The sequence below is a fragment of the Gordionus sp. m RMFG-2023 genome, chromosome 4, assembly GCF_954871325.1.
Source record: "Gordionus sp. m RMFG-2023 chromosome 4, tfGorSpeb1-WG-v2, whole genome shotgun sequence".
NCBI classification, from domain to species: Eukaryota; Metazoa; Nematomorpha; class Gordioida; order Chordodea; family Parachordodidae; genus Gordionus; species Gordionus sp. m RMFG-2023.
The window spans coordinates 30106887-30127266 of NC_088778.1; the positions used below are offsets into that span (position 1 = coordinate 30106887).

The 20380-nt window shown below is 26.3% G+C and overlaps 1 protein-coding gene across 1 annotated transcript; it reads left to right on the forward strand.

Annotated features, from left to right (window-relative positions):
• The first annotated feature begins 8498 nt into the window (after positions 1 to 8498).
• LOC135928954 (ATP synthase subunit beta, mitochondrial) lies at positions 8499 to 12124 on the forward strand. The gene is made up of 10 exons (XM_065465413.1): positions 8499 to 8661; positions 8706 to 8915; positions 8958 to 9132; positions 9262 to 9383; positions 9518 to 9702; positions 9743 to 9901; positions 10044 to 10166; positions 10429 to 10641; positions 11589 to 11790; positions 11940 to 12124. Exons 1-10 carry the CDS (start codon positions 8538 to 8540, stop codon positions 12035 to 12037), a joined length of 1611 nt encoding a protein of 536 aa, XP_065321485.1. The 5' UTR covers positions 8499 to 8537; the 3' UTR covers positions 12038 to 12124.
• The last annotated feature ends 8256 nt before the right edge of the window (positions 12125 to 20380 follow it).

Here is a 20380-nt window from a genome sequence, read left to right on the forward strand (position 1 = left end):
AGATATAGAATAATTTAAATAATATAAATACCATAGTATGTATTTTGTTTTGGAATAAATGTGAAATCCTTAAGATAGAAACCCCGTTTTATCTTTTTATTGAGTTATACAAAAAAATTCCTATGAATTAAAAGGCGTATTGTTAAAAAGGCAGGATCCTTAAGAATAAATAAATAATTTTAATTGAATAAAAAAAATATTGTAATATATATATCGATTTTTGGATAGATATAAAATCCTATATAAAATTATTTATAATAAAAATAATGTACTTATTTTTTGGTGAGTTATACAAAATAATCAGCATGGATAATAGAGCAATTGTGGATCTGACAAAAGGCAAGCTTTTTAAAAAGTAGGATCCTTAAAAATTGATATATTAATTTACTTAAATACTAAAAATAATGTACTTTGGATATTTTTCTGTTAGTTAGACAAAATATTCATCAGAGATAAAAGGACATATCGTGCGGTCCGGCAAAACGGATAGCTTTAAAAATACTTGGATGCTTAAAATAGATATATAAATTTTTTTAAATTATAAAAAATATCATACTAAGTATTGTAAATGGAAAGAAAATAGGGAAATTAAAAGGGAAAGGAAGCTAAAAAGAAAGAAATAGGAAATTAAAAAGTTTGAGAAAGGTTAAGATAATAAAAGAAATTAAAAGGGAAGGAAAGATAGAATAGTTTTTTAAAATTTTTATCAGGTTGATTTTTCACATATTATTTAAGACTATTGTTAAAATAATTAATGTTAGTGACATCTTCAATAAAGATATATATGTTGTCGGCGTAGCTTAGCCAGTCTACATTTTGTACTGGTATTTGTGATGTCACTAATTAGTAGATTGAAAATGGGGGGTGGCACATCCTTGTTTTATACCACATTTTTATTTAAAAAAGGTAGAGTTAATCTTTTGTGTTTTGAAACTATTTTCATAAATATTTATAATAATTTTGAATGTGTGCAGCTGGAATGGGAAAGTTTAAATTATTGATGTTATATTTTTTGTAAACTAAGGGTGTATGATGATTGGTTGATTTGTAAAAACTCATTTTTATAAATTAAAAATATTATTTACCCTTACTTTGCTTTTCTTCTCAAAATAAATATGGGCTGAATTAATAATTGAATAATATTTATTTTTTGATATCAACCCTTGAAAAACTCATTTTAATAAATAAAAAATAATAATTTACCTAGGATAATAGTTGCTTAATCAGCATGGCTTGTTATCTAAAATAAAAACATAAGAATAATTTTAAAAATATTAATGTATTAAACCTGAAGAGGAATCAATATTAGGTTCAACTCTCTAGAAAGAGTGGGAATATCATCAGAAGCTAAAATTGATGTATTCTAAATGTAAAAAAAATATAAGAATTTATAATTTAATTTACTTGAAAGAATTGAATGATATTTATTTTTTGATATTAGCCCTTGTAAAAACTTATTTTTTGGAAAATAAGGGTGTATGATTGTTTGATTTGTAAAAACTCATTTTTATAAATAAAAAATATTATTTACCCTTTCTTCTCAAAATGAATATGGGTTGAATTAATAATTGAATGATATTTAATTTTTGATATCATAAATTAAAAATATTATTTACCAGGATTATAGTTGCTTTTTATTTGAGTCATGCTTGCTTGGATTTTCTTCTAAAAATATTTCACCTATAAAAAAAGTAAATAAATAAAAAAAATTTTATACATTATAAATATTATTTACCAGGATATACTTTTTATTTGAGTCTTGCTTTTATAAAAAAATAAATTAATTAATAAAAATAAATTACGTAGCGATGATATGACGTCACAATGACGTAATGAGGACATCGGAAAACTATAATATAGATATAGATATAATTCAAATAAATGTTTAAATAAATTCGATAAATTTTTTTAAAAATATTCTTTTTTAGTTCCTAAGCTCATTATTATTTTTCATGACCAATTAAATCTTAACAGTTAGTGGGTCATAGCTTGACTGATCCATAGTATCATTGGATTATTCTATTTTAAGCTTTATATCAATCCATCATCATTGTTTATTTTTGATTGGACAGGTCATTAACTTGATTGATTCATAGCATATTGGTCAGTCATTATTGTTTTATCTTAGGCATGGTGTCATTAATCCAGTATCATCGTTGATTGTACATAATATTTATATAAGTAAGTCAAATATTTTTTTAATATCCAAATGTATGCTTTGTTCTTTAAATATGGCAGCAAAAAACTTAATGTGACAAAGATATATTATATGTTATAGACGACAAAACAAGGAAAGGCCTCTTTATAAAAATAGAACTCGTAAAAAAAACCCATAAAAAAATAGAAAATGAACTATAGACAAAAATTACCCTTAAAAGTCAGATAAAATAGTATTTCCAGAAAACGTATGAAAAACAATGCTACAAGGTTTACATGCTACTACAAGGTTTACATGCTAAACATCTTGGATCAGGTAAAACTAAAGCATATCAAAGATTATATGTGGCCGCCTTAAAATAATGATGATAGATTTGAGTATAAAGAATTCCCAAATTATTTTTAGAGGGAAAGGTTAGTGAAAAAAATATAACATCGAAGATACAACATTAAAAACGTAATTTTTACATAAAATTGACGCAGGACGACATCCTTATGAAATGATATAAAAAAGATCAGATAATAAGACAGGAGAATCATCATTAATAATCAAGACGACTCATCTATTAAAATTATTTTTAGAAGGGGAAACGTTTATGAGAAAGATATAACTCCGAGACCGGTAAGAGAAAAATATATACCTAAAGGGTTTTAAAACAAAATTATGCCCGTAGATGAGAAATGCAAAGCACTCAATATGCAAAATATTTAGAAAAATATATAATTTATTAATAGTACATTACATTAAAAAAATCAAAGACGTATAATTAAAACTACCAATTTAATTTATAAATAAAACGCCAATTTAGTAATCATTTGTTGATTTATCATTTCTGTTATATTTTATAAGATTATTCAACGTTATTTGAATTATTTGTTAAAAAATAATATATTGTATTTATTAGTGTTGTTGAACGGCTCGTTTTGAGCCGATTTTTAAAAACGGCTAACTCAATATTTTATCTAGAATAATATTACGCAAGCCTGAAGATTTTGTTTGTAGAAGGAACAAATTTTTAGACATCTATATCTCGAGGCTTAAGCAATATTTTTCTGGCTCAAATATGGAGTTCGCCGTTTTTAAAAATCGACTCAAAAAGAGCCTTTTAACAACACTAATATTTATATTTAATATTATATAAAAGGTCAGTATAATTGAATACTTATAGAAGTTAAATTTAATAATTATAAAATAGTATATATATCATTGATATATAGATAAGAATTTAAAATAAAAATACCGATTGTTTTGATTATAAAATTTAGTGTTGTTAAACGGCTCATTTTGAGCCGATTTTTAAAAACGGCTAACTCAGTATTTTATCTAGAATAATATTATGTTAGCCTGAAGATTTTGTTTGTAGAAGGAACAAAGGTTTGGGCATCTATTAACGAAATCTCGAGGCTTAAGCAATGTTTTTTTGGCTAAAATATTAAGTTAGCCGTTTTTAAAAATCGGCTAAAAACGAGCCGTTTAACAACACTAATAAAATTGGTCACAAAAAAAATGTGGTCTTCGGTCAAGTTAAATATTAAATAGAATTGTATATTTTTAATGTTTTATAAAAAATAATAATAATATGTCATTTTAAAAATTATGAATGATATTTCAAAAATTATATTAAATCAATTCCAAAGAGAAGAATGTTATAAATTCTAAAAAAATTAATACTAATAGAAAATATATAATTTTATGCATATCAAATTTATTTTTTTTTTACTAATGGGGGAGGGGGGGGGGTGCTCTCTAGAAATTTAAAAAAAAATAAAAACTAAATAATTATATCAAATACAAATTTTAATAATTTATAGAGATTGGATTCGCATCGATATCACTATAAACTAAGATGCTATAATAAGGTGGAAAATATTTAAATAGTTAAACATGTCTAATTTGGGCACGTTAAACGACTTGTTTTGAGACGATTTTTAAAACTGCTAACTCGATATTTTAGCCAGAAAATATTGCCTAAGCCTCAAAATTTTGTTAATAGATGTCCAAACCTTTCTTCCTTCTACAAGCATTATCTTCAGTCTTGCATAATATTATTATGGATGGAATAATTGAGTTAGCCGTTTTTAAAAATCGGCTCAAAACGAGGCGTTTAATAATACTAGTTGAGACTATGATATTTGCCCAAATTAAAAGGTTGACAAATTTATAAGATTCTTTACTTTAAAAAAAACATTTTATCATCTGTTATATTCTTTAGCAAAAATAGAGAAGATGTTCAACTATTTTAAAAGAATTTTTTTTATTTCTATTAATTCATCAAAATCATAAGTATGTATGTATGTACACATAAAATTTTGCATAATATAAAACTATGATAAAATAATTTCATAATATATAAAAATGCTTACATAATATAATTTTGGTTAAAATTGTATTCGGGTCGTTTTTTAAAAAAAAACCGGGTCACTTGATAACACTATATAACGATATGAAATTAATTTATGATATAAAATAAGATTTTATTTTTTGTTGTTTCTTTGGTATAAATATTATGTTTGATTTAAATGGTATTTGATAATGTCTTCCTTGGATTTATAAATATTGTGAACAGTTCCTTTAGAAATATTATTTTTTTTAGCGCATCTTTAAATATGATGATTTAGAAATTTGATAACCTAAAATTTTTTAATTAACGATAACTAGTTATATTTGTTTTCTTTATTAATTTGTTATTTGATATATATTAAAAGAATGATATAATAAAATTTAAAAAAAATGAATAAATGAAACAAAACACAATAAATGCCCACTATATAGAATAGAGGACTAACGCAAATGGATAAAAAAATGGAAAAATCTGTCCACTTTTCAAAGTAGACAGTTGCCCAATTTATATATGTATTTTATTTAATCTAGCGCGTACGCAGCGGGGGGGGGGGCAGGGTGACAAATCCCCCTCACCAAAAAAAACCAAAAAAATGCAGATGCTGGATATATTTTTCAAAAATATTATTGTTTATGTTAATTTATATTGTTAATATTTATTCCTATCTTATATTAACTAAATATGTAATTACATTTATTATCACATTCATTCATAAGTTATTTTATCAATTAATTTCAATTTCAAGTTTTCCGGCGTAATATTTACTTATTATTTTCAAATTTTAAGTGGCGTAATATTTATCTACCTTTTTCAAATTTCTAGCCAAATAATAATTAATTTTGAAACTTCTTGTCCAACAGGGAAAAAAAATTGCAATATTGTCCAACGAGATAGAGTCTCCGCCATCAAGCAATAACAGCTTTTATGGAGTTAGAAGAGCCAATTATTTGCTATTACTGAAATATCACAATGGCCTGAAAGAAATATTTCCTCAGAAGCAAGAAAATTATTGGATCAATGCTTATTCCAAATTTTTTTTCTCATTAGAATGTATATTTAATTATACAACTATTTTATGTATTACTTTTTAAAAACATGACTTGACTTGATTAAGAAGATGAGTATAAAGGAGAACATTTTATTAGAACTCAGGGAAATTAGGGCTAATGTTGATGAATAATTTCATATTTTATGTTATTGTTGAGTCAAAAGCAGAGCTATACGTGTTAAATATTTGTCTCCCTCGACTTGTAGCAGGCAAGCTCATCGTTAAAACATTAATATAGGATCAGTAGACGAGTTCTGAGATACAGATATATTTATAACCCAAATAAATGAATGGTTTTTTAATTCATCCTGCAGCACTTACCAATCTAGTAATATAACTTCCACAAAGCCTTTCCAACCTTTTTCAGATGGTGATAGAAAAAAAATAATATTTGTTGGAATTTTAATATGAAGATGTTAAAGTATCTTATGATGCCTTATTAGCTGAATAACTATGTTTATAAGATTAACTATGATTGATATAGTCCCAAAAAATGCTATGGATGCTCTGCATTATTCAAAACACATTTTTGATTATATTCCCAATATATTAAAAAGGTTTATATATATTAGCAACTCTTCCCATTAGTAAACTAATGAGAGAACATACTCATTTTTAAGAAGAGAAGCTGAGCCCTGCAGAAGTATCATTTGCAAGGCACGGCCTGGTTTTTTTTACAGCCCAGTTTTTTTTAAAAAAACTTTCAGGCCGTCCAGTCTTTTTTTAAAATAAAATTTTTAGGCTTGGCCCGGATTTTTTAAAAATAAATAATATTTATTTTTGATTATTATAGCTAATAATAACGATTTGAAATATAGGCTGACAGTCCGGCCTGGGTGTTTTTTTAAAAAAATTTAGGCCCGGCCCGGGTGTTTTTTTAAAAAAAATTTGGGATCGGGTATATTAAAAAAAATTAAAATAACGTCCGGCCCAAGGGCCGGGCCTGCAAGTCTCCGAAAAACATACCAAGAAGTACAACTTCTGAAAGTAGATTGAAAGGTTTGGACTTTTAAATATTCCTAGGCATTTGACGACAAGCAAGGATGAGATAATTGAAAAATTAGCTCAATCCCAATGAAGATTGGATTTTACATTGCAAACAAAATACAATTATTCCTAAGAAACTTTTTGTGTATTTTTCCAACATTTAAATTTTTTATACTTTATATATAAATTTAAAGGCTCTAAAAATTCAAATTTCTATTTTGGTTTAAGTGATTCCTATAGCGGTTATATTCACTTTATATTTTTTAATTCACATTTATTTTTAGTTGTTTATTATTTTTTAATTTACATAATTTTATAGTTTTTTATATGCCGATTTATACATATAATTTTTTTATAATTCACATTAATTTCAAATTGTGTATTAGAAATAGTTATTAGTCATAATAAATTTATGCTTGATATTAAAAAAAACAATAATATTTCTTAAAAAAATATTATACCCCTTCCCCCCCCCCCCCCCAGACCAAATTTCTGCGTACGCGCCTGCATATAGTTAGTGTTGTTAAACGGCTCGTTTTGAGCCGATTTTTAAAAACGGCTAACTCAATATTTTAGGCAGGAAAATATTGCCTAAGCTTAGAGATTTCGCTAATAGATGACCAAACCATTGTTCCTTCTACAAACAAAATCTTCAGGCTTGCGTAATATTATTCTAGATGAAATATAGAGTTAGCCGTTTTCACAAATCGGCTCAAAACGAGCCGTTTAACAACACTACATATAGTAATTAATAAGAATTTGGGACTTGAAGATTTGGTCATATTACGATGTTGTCCGAATTATCAAGAACCGAAATTAGACAGGTTTGACTGTGCATTATGGTCGACTTTTATAAAATTTACCCCATTTATTCCTGTATTAATGCTTATTTTATAATATTAAAAATAAATTATATAGATATAAACAATGATTAATTGCTAATTATAAAATCACGTCAACTAACACATATATAATATATATATATATATCTTGAATTAGACAAAAAAAATATCTAATATGTAATATTTAAAAAATTTCTCATTTAATGTTACAAATATTAATCTTTTGTTGTAAAATATATTCGATTACTAAATGGCATAGCTGGTAAGCGTCTGAGAAATTTATAACATACAAAGAAACATTATAATTTTTTATTTTAAATATTTTTATGAAATTAATATTAAATTCTTTAGTAATCTTGTTTTTTAATAATTTTGTCTTGATAAAAATTACATTTTTTATACCTCAATTTCACGTTACATTTTTTTTGAATACTTTAAACAAATTTTTAAACTATATATCGAAATTTTAATGTAATTTTAAAATAAACGAAAGTATAATATTTATAGCAAAAATTTAGAACTAAATTGAACTTAAGGTTATAGCAAAAGATAGCAAGAAATAAATTTAAATAAAAACATAAATCAATTATTTATTATTAAATCAAATTTAATACTCTTTTTCTGTTATTTGCCTTGTTGGATTTTTAATGAAGGCCACCTCGAGTCTAGTTTAGCCCTAATTTTACAAGACCGAAATCGCGGATTCTAAAGACAAAACCGAGAGCCATATAAAAAGACCTGAAAGGGGTTTATAATTATTTTATCCGCTAAAATAAGATCTTTGTTTTAATCTGCAGAAAACTGTCTTATTTCAAAATACAAATAATTTAAATAAGACATTTTCCAATAAATCTATTTATAAAACAATATTTGTGAGTATTCATTGAAAAAACAAGAATTATTTTAGAAATTAATTATATAAATTTATAAAATATTAATAGGATAAACTGATTATTATAGTAGTTTATCCTAGTTTCTTAGTTTTTTAGTGTTATATAATAGTATTTAATGAATCTCGACTCTTTCTCCCTCCATTTCTCCCTAAAAAATATTCATAAATTAGATTTAATTTATTTTCCAAATTTTAAATAAGATTGTTAAAAATTTTGTATTGATCGGATAAACTTTTTTTCCGGATTACAGATTATAAAAGCACATGTTATGAGTAATATTGTGTTTAAAATATATTCTCACAATATAAAATGCTACAGAAAATTGTCAAATTTTACCCGAATTATTAATCCATCTTTGCGTTCACCCTATTTAAAATATATAAAATATGTGAGTAAGTTATTTTTATAATAATATTTATACTATAAAGCAACCTAGGATTTAATTCAACATTTGCAACCCAGCCACAGTCAACTTCACCTCAATCAATTGCCAAGAAAACTAAAGCAGGCTCAGAGGGTAGAATTGTTGCAGTAATTGGAGCAGTTGTAGATGTTCAATTTGATGAAGGACTTCCACCAATTTTAAATGCCTTAGAAGTGCAAGGACGTCCTTCAAGGTTAGTATTAGAAGTTGCACAGCATTTAGGTAATATTTAAATATTCAACACCTCATTAAACTTATAACCAGGTGAAAACACAGTAAGAACAATTGCCATGGATGGCACTGAAGGATTGGTAAGAGGAAATAAATGTCTTGATACAGGAGCCCCAATTAGCATACCAGTTGGACCTGAAACCTTGGGAAGGATTATGAATGTTATTGGAGAACCTATTGATGAAAGAGGCCCTATAAAGACCAAACAGTGTGTTATCATATTTGATTTAACTAAATGATGCAAAAAATTTTGTATGAAATATATGATATTTAGACATCGTCACTACCACTGATATAATACATTTTTTTAATATTTGTATATAATATATCTGTATAGGACATTAGGAATTCACCAAGAAGCCCCAAATTTTACAGATATGAGTGTTGAACAAGAAATTTTAGTAACTGGTATTAAAGTTGTAGATTTATTAGCTCCCTATGCAAAAGGGGGAAAAATAGGTATTTATTAATTGTAAATAGAATGATGAAATTGAACTCTCTCCCTTAAAATAATGATTACAAATATAATCTGAATTTAATATTGTTAAATGCTACAAAAGTTTTATAAAGATTTAAAAAAATAATATAAATAGGTCTATTTGGTGGTGCTGGTGTAGGCAAAACTGTATTAATTATGGAACTTATTAACAATGTTGCCAAGGCACATGGAGGTTACTCTGTTTTTGCTGGAGTTGGTGAAAGAACAAGAGAGGGCAATGATTTGTATCATGAAATGATAGAGGGAGGGGTTATCAGTTTGAAAGATAATACATCGAAAGTAATACAATTTTATTGATTGATACAACTATATGCCATAGGTAGCTCTTGTGTATGGACAAATGAATGAACCACCAGGGGCTAGAGCAAGAGTTGCTTTAACAGGATTGACAGTGGCTGAATATTTTAGAGATCAAGAAGGGCAAAATGTTTTGCTGTTTATTGACAATATCTTTAGATTTACCCAAGCTGGTTCTGAAGTAAATAATTTAACACATTAATTTTAATGATGACACCCATGCACCACTCGGAAAATAAATTGCCGACATTCATCACACGGTCTGAAAACATGCAATATTTTTATATGACACAGTTAATCTTTTTTATTTATATTTATTTTAGGTATCCGCTTTGTTGGGTAGAATTCCATCTGCAGTAGGCTATCAACCCACTTTAGCCACTGACATGGGAACTATGCAAGAAAGAATTACCACAACTAAAAAGGGGTCTATTACATCTGTTCAAGTATATTCAAATTAAATATTCATTTTGACTTGTATAAAGTTTTTTTTATTTTTTGTTTCCCAAATCAGAGATTTGAAATTTTATGAAAAATATTGCCAGTAATATAATTTCTTTTACTCTGAAAAGAAGTATAGAAGTCAGCAATGGATGATGAGATTTAGTTTATGAACTTTACCTACCTACTTACTTTCTAACATAACATGTTAATTTTTTTTATCCTTTCTGCTTATGCTCACCTAGTTCTAATCAAAAAAATAACTAGGCAATCTATGTTCCAGCAGATGATTTGACAGATCCAGCCCCAGCTACAACATTTGCCCATTTAGATGCCACTACTGTGTTATCAAGAGGCATAGCTGAACTGGGAATATATCCTGCAGTTGATCCCCTTGATTCTACTTCACGTATCATGGACCCTAATGTTGTGGGGCGAGAACATTATGATGTTGCAAGGGGTGTTCAGAAGATTTTGCAGGTTTTTTTTGTTTTATAATTTCAGGCCTTGCTTGGATATTTTAGAATAAAATAATTTAGGCCTGGCCTAAGTATATTTAAAAAATTAAAATATGGCCTGGCCTGTATATCTGGGCTTAGGAGCCTGGCTTGCAGGTCTCTGATGTATATAATCATGATTTTTTTATTTTATAAATAATTTCATATTAATAAATTAATGAGAGGAACTAAAATACAATTTAATTATTGTAATGTTAAAAAGTTTAAAATTACTATTTTTTTTATTTGAACAAAAAATGATTTTAAAATAGCTAATGAGTTACATTCAGCTAGTGTTGCTAAATGACTTAGCCAATTTTAAATATTTTGGTCAATTAAATTACTCAAGCTTCATTTTGCTCATAGGTGACACAAAGGTATTGGCATCTATATGCAAAATTTGAAGGTTTAAGTTATATTTTGGCTAAAATTTTGAATTAGCCCTTTTTAAAAATTGGTTAAATGGAGCTGTTTAACAACATTACATTCTCCCATAAAAATAGCAAATATTCTAAATGAGATATTAACTTCTGGAGAATAAAAAAATCAAAGTCACCAATCATTCATGAAAATGGTTGATTTTTTAAAAAATAGAAAATATTGATATTAGATGGTAAATAAAAATAATAAAATCAGAATTGGATTGGTTTTTTTAGTAATATCAGATTAGTGAAAAATTTGTGGATTGGTCAAGTATTGTTAGATTATTTCATCCAGAGAATATACGCAAGCCTGAAGATTTTGTTCATAAAAGGAACAAAGGTCTAGGCATATATTATCAAAATCTCGAGGCTTAGGGAATATTTTTCTGGCAAAAATATTGAATTAGCCGTTTTTAAAAATCGGCTCCAAATGAGCCATAATTAAATTTCTAAACAATCAATATATAAATATAATTATCTAAAATAAAATATTGTATAATTTGCCAAGGATTATAAATCGCTCCAAGATATAATAGCAATATTGGGGATGGATGAATTGTCAGAAGATGACAAAATAACTGTGGCCAGGGCACGTAAAATACAGCGCTTTTTGTCTCAACCTTTTCAAGTTGCCGAGGTTTTTACTGGTCATCCTGGAAAATTAGTCTCTCTTGCTGAAACTATCAAAGGCTTCAAGCAAATTCTGAATGGTTAGACTTGATTTTTATTTTAACATTAATCTCTGGAAATATTAAAGATTCTAAACTTTATTAGATTTAAAAAAAATGGCATACTCTATAAATTTATAAAATTAACTAAATTTATGTCTAAATTTTTACAATTTTATTACTCGATTTAGGAGAAATGGATCATTTACCAGAAGTGGCTTTCTATATGGTTGGAAATATTGAAGAAGCTGTTGCTAAAGCCAACAAATTAGCCGAAGAACAAAAATAAATACCTATTATTTAAATTTAGAATTATATGACGTTTTAAATTATAATTCATGCGTGCTTTATATTTATATTTAAGTGATTTTAGATAATTTTTTAATATATTTTTTGTATTGTTAATATAGTAATAAAACAATTTTATATCCCAATTATCTCTGAAATATGCTTTGCCTTAAATTGTGATAATTATTTTAATTAGATAAACTAATATTAAATCTTTTATTGAAGACACTCACTACCACTAATATTTATTAAATAAAACACAAAAGAAACATTAATATAAAACCAGATAATCAAAATGTATTTTTTTATATTGTGATGCTAGATGAATAAGAATTATTAAATAAAAATCTTAAAAAAATGATCCAGTAATGGTAAAAGAAAGTATTTCTAATTTTAAAATTTGATTTAATATCTTTGAATTGGGTAATTTTTATATTCTGTTCAAATAATCATTTTTATATAAATCATATCTTTTATGTAAATTACTTATTTTATGTTATTTTTTTCGTGAAGCAACTAGCCTAATTGAAGTTTAAATTGTAACCTTAATCAGTGCCTACATGACACAATATTCACTGGAATCCAAAAGTATACCTATCCTCCCTATAAATTTTTTTTACAGCCAATACATTTTTAATTATAATGGACCCTTAATATATTTTAAAAAGAATAACTTAAAAGAGTTATTTATTGGAGCATAAATTAATTTTAAAAAAATAAGGGGAAATTTTTTTTTATCGGAATAAAGAAAAAGTTTTTACTTTGTCTTATTTTAAATAATTCAACCAGGTCTGAAACCTCGCTTTTAATAAAAGCGTTCGGAATCCAGAAAAATAAGGACTTATAAAATTTGGCTTTAACAGAAACATGAGTTTTTTTAATAATTTATTTTATTATATATACATACTATATAGTATTCGCCATAAAAAATAATTTATTATATAATTATAAAAATAAATTACAGTTTAAAATATTATATTATATTTGTATTTAAATTTTTTTATTTAAGCTAATAATTATCGTATCATTGAGAGAATAAACAAAAAAACAATTTTTGAACGCCTAAATTCCTAAATTAAAAACTGGTTCGGGTTTAGTTTCGGGTTCCATAAAATCTTGAGGATTCGAGTTCTCAGCCCTGATTACCACTATAATTCTTAAAGAAAATAATATCATGTAACATTATTTTGTTTGAAAAATTTTCTCAGTCATTTTATAACACGGTTCGGTTCATTTTGTTAAATTGAATTAAGAGATTACTTTTTTTTTATATAAGAAGATTCAATTTTATAAATTAATTTGTTTATACGTTTAGATATTTCTTTAAAATAATTTTTAAGCAATTTGTTTTGCGTTTCCTAGTGTTGTTATTGTAACTATTCATCGGTAACTTAAGCTAGGCAAGGAACTTTTGATTATGTAATTAATAACCTAGTTACACAATATAAAATATAGCTCTCATAAAATTTCCCAAATTTAAAATTCCTGTTTATTTATAATGGCACATTGTAACATCATGCACTCATGTGTAAGTTTGATTAGTCTCAGGATATATTATTTTTGGAGAAAAATACGTTTCTTATGCTTAATTTATAGTAAACGCGTTATGTTCAAGCTGCGTTAATTTAACGCTATCGAAATCACAGCTTATTCTTCACAGAGTTAAGAATGACACATTGAGCGTTAATATTTTTTTGAAATTACGCAAACAATAGAGTGTTATCATGATAATGATAACGCTTCATATTTATAAATTATACCTATCTATTGGCTTAATGTTGTTAAAACTGGGTTAAATAAAGCACTACTTCATAACGCGTTTACTATAAATGCGGCCTTAGACACCAATTTTGAAAAATAGTTTATTGTTAAAGTCAAATAAAAATTTATTAAGCCATACAGTGAAAAGAAATATTAAATAGTGTCATTTACTATATATTTTTTTCAGCTAATTTATTTCGGTGTATTTTTTTTTCAGTCCAAAAATTTTCCAAATATAAAGGTATGGCAACACAGAATATTTAATTATAAAAACAAATGTATAAAAATGAAGAATTTAATAAATGCATATTTTAAGTTAGCATAAAATCATTTTGAATATCTTTGTAAATAAGTTCTATATCGTGTTTAAAATCGTTCAATTCATTCTCCAACTGAGTTATGTTTTCCAAAACTGTAAATAATTTTTGGACTTTTTCTTGAATATTCTGACCAGTTGAATCGTACATTTGAAAATAATGATCTTCGACCGTTTTGGTACATTTTGATACCTTATTATTTTAACGATTAAAAGGTATCATTAAAAATCATCAATATAATAGTATAGATTAGTTTATATCAGCCGCCAGGCCCATGGCCTACAGGCCCCTGGTTTATATGATAATGGTAATATTTAGATATTTTTTATATTTAAGAAAAAAAATTAAGACCTTAATAAAAATAATGATAAACGTGAATATAATAAAATATGTCAATATGAATAAAATTTACATATTCTTGCAAAGTTTTGCCGAAATCTTCGATTAAAGTTGAATCTTGCGCCCTTTTTAGATTAATATCATTAACAAAATTTTGAGCTGCTTTAGCCAGCATATCTTTTGTATAGTTTTTAGCTGCTGAGGGTGATAATTCAGAACTATATTTATGTTGTGATGATGGAATATCAAAACGATCAAATTCTTTATCATTTGCTCTTCTACTTAATAAATAAAAAAAAATTCTTCTAATTAAAGTAAATAAATTTTATAATTTTACTTTTTTGAAGCATCCTTCTCTTCCATACCATGTTTTATGATAGGCTTATCGTGTTTTATTTCAGGGTGATTATCCTCGATAATTTTATCCATGAAAATTAAGTAAAAGCAGACGATAAATTAAAATTAATTTATCAAATTATAAAAAAAATAATATTTTTGTAATTCAAAATTAAATTTTATTTAAAACTGAAGTCTGTAAAATTAGAATTGATTCACAAACTATTGATCTATTAATTCGTATATTATAGGGGAGACCAGAGCATATTTGAGACAGAAGAAGGTTAGTCAACTCCAATTTATTTCTAAACTATCATCATATATAGTACCGTAGCCGTGATTTATCTAGAGGAGGGGGAGTGGATTTATGATTTTTTAGAATGCTTGCCAAACCTCTACTGATCTGACGACCTGGTTTTTCCTATGAAATATTATACTTATTATTGGGTTTTCAGTGGTTATTTTTAATATGTAATTATCTTTTATATCATCTCCGTTAAAGTTGACCGAAGAATTGGAAGCCCTTATTTTAAATGTTTTTTTTTATTTGTGCCATAAATGCTTTAACAATGGTCAGTATAAAGTTATTAGTAATAAAATTTTGCACAACCTTATGATTAAAAAACGACTTGTAAGCATTTATTTTGAATATCGTTAGTATTTATCAAGCCCGCTTCTAGATTCATTCATTATGGGGGGGGGGGGTGAGAGTGTGGATAGCCAAGCAGTTAAGTTTTTTTTAAAACATCATAGAACGAATATTTGAGTTATTTTAAATTAGATGGAAGAGGAGAATTGACTTCTGGCTGAAAAAAATAAATTGATTTAATGATTTTACAAATATTATGTAATAACGTTGATATAGTTAAATTGTGATAAGGATTCAATTATAAAATATATGTAATAAAAATATTTTACAATTGATATTATTATCATATCAATGATTTAGCATTGTAAAACTAGTAAAAAAAATAAAGCATTAATAATATAATTTTGGCTGAGACGTATTTTTAAAAGGTATTTCAGCTAGTGTTATTAAATAGCCTGATTCTGGTGGATTTTTAAAAACTGGCCAGATTAAAATTTTAACCAAAATAATATTACGAGATTTTGATCACAGATGACAGCAAGGTTTAGACTTCTATTTGGCGCCAAATCTAGAGAGCTAAATACTATAATTTTGGCAAAAATCATATACGACCGTTTTTAAAAATCTACCCAAATCGGGTCTTTTAACAACACTAATTTCGGCAGACATGAATGAATAGTTTTTTCTTAAAACTGATAGTAGCTTGAACAGCAGTTATTTCTCTCCTATTACATTCTTATTTTTAAAAATTTATACAAAAATTTTTTTTCGTAGAACTAAAAGAATCTTCAAAAAAAAATTTTTTTTTTTTTGGGGGGGGGGAGCTTGAAATTCCCCCCCCCCCTTCCTACCATATGGGTCTTAAATCGGGCATCGTACTTATTAAAATTGTTATCGTTAGAATTTAAAATAATTAAAAATACTTTTAATATTTTTAAAATTATAAATTATATAAATTAAAATTATAAATATGATCTAAGTCATAGAAAAAAAAATCAAAATCTTTTCTATTTCACCTTATTATTTTAAATGATGGAAGATAATACTGAAAAGGAAGCTTAAGAGATAAATTTTTTTTTAAAGAAAATAAAGATGATATAGACCTAGAGGATATAGATTCCAGTTACATCAAGCATTTTTTTTATTAAGATGTTATTATTTTTATGAGATACTTTGAGTATCTGGATAATTGCAATTTTTTTCGATACTATAACTATTATTTATATAATTATTAGACTTTTCTAAAATGTTATTAAAAATGTTTTTTTAAAAGTAAAAAAAAATTGTTATTTACTTATTAATATCTATTTCAAAAATTTTTCGTCAAAGTATTTTGTTTATTTAAAAGACTATTTTTCGACGATTATTTTTTTTATAGACATTTATATATTAAGAAATTTTGTTGAAAGCTTTGCGTTAGTAACTTCATATGGAAGGGGGGGGCAGAAGTAGTTAATTTCATCAATTCGGAAAACTAATTATAGAAACCCATACCCAATCTTAAAAAAATTCAATCATTATCATAAGTGGAGGAAATTACTCGTCATAGCAAATGGAATATAACTATATCAATTTCTGAGAATTTTTTTTATTGTAGATATAATCGGAAGTCAGTTTAAAAGAATCAAATAAAATATTATTGTTTGAATCTCTCTTTTTTCTTTTTTAAAAAAAATATTTTATATAATATAACTAATTTATAATAAAATTTAAAAAAAAGGAAATAAATAAGTGAATCATTTATTTGCACAACTCAGCAATTATATTTAATTTTTTGATATGTACGCAAGACTAATTCTGAGAAAAATTTTAGTTTTTTGATGTTTATTATTACTCTAGTTTTAAAAAATATAAAAAAAATATATATATAAATTAAAAAATTTTTTTTAAATTATATTCATTGCTAACTAATTTGCTAATAAAGAGATGAATTTAATTATTTTTACATTTGCTATTGTATTCGTCAAGAGCTTAGCAACTCAAGAAGACAAAGGCAGTGATGCCGGTAAAAAAAATTATACATTATACATTATACATTATACATTATATATATATATATATATAAATTTATAAAGGTAAACTCCTATACGTTTTTCAAGTGTTTCGCCATGGGGAGAGAGCTCCATATAAAGAACTATCGCCGGAAAATTTTACCTTTGATAATCATGTTTGGCCAAATGGTGAAGGTAATATGACAGATCACGGTATTTTACAAATCATAAATTTGGGGAAGCAAAATTCAAAACGTCATAAGAAATCATTTGGAGAAAGATTTAATTTAAATGGAGATAATATAAAACTGTCCTCCAGCAAATCTATCAGGGCTATACAGACAGCGATGGCCTATTGGATAGGATTACGAAATAAAGGGAAAAAAAATTCTCGTATATTGACGCTGATTAAGTCGATGAAAACTAATGTAAATATAAATAGGGCGGAAGATCCTGATGTTTTATTGAACGCCGCTACGTTATGCTCAAATTATAAATCCGAAATAATTAATAACATTCAAAAAAATCCAAATTTTATAATTGAATTTGAAAAGGTAATGCCTATATTTTCAAAGCTGCAAAAATTATTTTACAGTGATTTAACACGGGATCCAAAAAAAATTATTATTCGTTTACTCGAATTAGGCGACTTGTCAAATTGTGTTAACAGTCTCAAAAATAGACCCGATGAAGAATATTTGAACCCAGAGGAAAAATTAAATGAGGAAAATAAGTTTAAAGAAATCGAAAATAGTTTAACAAATATATGGAATGTTAGTCAGGATGATACAGATATCATCGACAACTTTCTGGATTTGATATTTGTGAACGCCGTAAAGGACAACGTAGCTTTACAAAAAAATATCATAGGTAGTTTATTGGACACTCTCATAGTAAAACTAAATGCTCATAGGGAGACTTACAATGAAACAGTGATGACTAAAGATGGAAAAAATAGGCGATATTTGAGAAAGAGACCATTGTTAGAACTTGTTTCGGCTCACGATCATACGTTGGGTGCATTTATGACAGCATTAAATATTATATACAATAAAAGACCAAAATGGGGAGCCCTAGTTAGTATAGAACTATGGAGATCGGGGAAAAGAAAGAATCCCATTCATACAGTAGTAGTGGTAAAAAAGGAAGGGATAATTAAAGAATTTCAAGTAGTTTATAAGTTATCTCTAAGTGAATTCATAGAAGCAACAAAAAATCTTGTGCAAAGTAAGGAAGATGCGCGAAAAAACTGTATTATTAAAACTCATAAATAGGGATAATTAATTTAAATTATGAAATAACTGAATCTATTTTAATATTTTTATATATTCTTTATAAAGGCAAATAATTTGGGTTTAATTGGTACAAGGCAACTAATTTGGGTTTTAATTGGTATACCATAAATAAAAAAAAAGTTGTAATAACGAACGAGTATATATAATTTTATTTATCATAAATTTGACTCGAAATCTATTACTTACATATTAAACGGAGGGGGCAGTTCAGTGGGTATTACTTTAATACCAGTAATTTTTAAAAGTTTATTTAATTATATGGTAGCAATACTTTATATTACTTAGCCTTTAAAGAAAAATATTTCAAAATTGATGTTAATGCTTAAAATTTATTTAAGGAATAGATATTTTGATGAGAATCAGAATTCTAGTTATCAAGGCAATTGGCAAATGATAACCAATGCAATGAGTGAACAATTTAATGGGCTTCAGGCATTAAAGGAAATATATCCTAAGGCTATATATGTTTACTGTGATGCTTATGGAACTTGGCAATTTCTGATTCACGACTTTGATATAAATTTGCTTAGCAAATTTAAGTTATTCTTGATAAAAAATTTTCATTTATATTAGGCTAAGTATTTAGCATCCATAAGATGAGTAGGTATCCTAATAGACAAAATCTATTAAACCAAATTATAGTTGAAACTTCTTGTAAAACACGGTGAAAAAAAATTTCAAAAAACTTATTCAACATAATGAAACCTTCGCTATCTAGTAGCAACAGCTTTTATGGAATTAGCAGTGCCTTATAAATGCTCTACTGAAATAACATAATTATCTGAAAAAGGTGTTTCTTCGGAAGCTGACAGCATGAGTATTATATGTAATATATTTGAAAAAAAAAATAAGATCGATTAGAATGAGACTATGATAACAGCTAATGCTTTATATCAGAACTTAAGGAAATTAGGGAAAATGTAGATGACGAATTTCATAAATTAATTTTGCCTATTTCGACTAGCATCAAAGCAAACCCATATAAACTATTTTATCTCACTCTTGGAAACATTTATTAATCAAAGGTGATTCATCCGTTAGCAGTTATAAATCTCTAATTAACGCAGCATATTAACGCAGCCTCCTTTCGAATCTACCTCAAACCTTAATAGCGAAAAAAAAATTAAATGAACGAACAATTCCTTCTATAACAAGAGTAAAAAAAATATCTGAGAAGTACTACTTCTAAAAATAAAATTGACACCAAGAACTGATAAATTTGTGAAATCTCGAGGCTTAGGAAATATTTTTCTGGATAAAATATTGAGTTAATCGTTTTTAAAAATCGACTCAAATTGAGTCGTTTAACAACACTAAGTATTAGTATGATTTATTTTGGTAAGTGTTTTAAACCCTAAAATTGCTTGATTTTAATCTAAGCTCTCTAAACTAAAATTGAGCCCTATGCGTTATGTGGGCTAGAGGTCTGCATTGAGCAGATTTTTTAGCCTGCCCGCTAGCTCGTATTTCTAGCGGGCATGGTCTGGGTTTTTAAAATAATTTAACATTGGGCGAGTGGCGGGCGATATAAAGGATTAAAAAATTTAAAAATGTAATGTGGGCTAGGGTTTGTTTAATTTATTTAATGCTAAATGGTATGCAATTTTTTTTTTTAAATTCAGGTCTTCAATCTACTCATATAAATGTAGAAAAATATAGAAAACTTGGAGATATTGAAATGTCAATATAGTCTCCAAGTTACTATATGAGCAATCA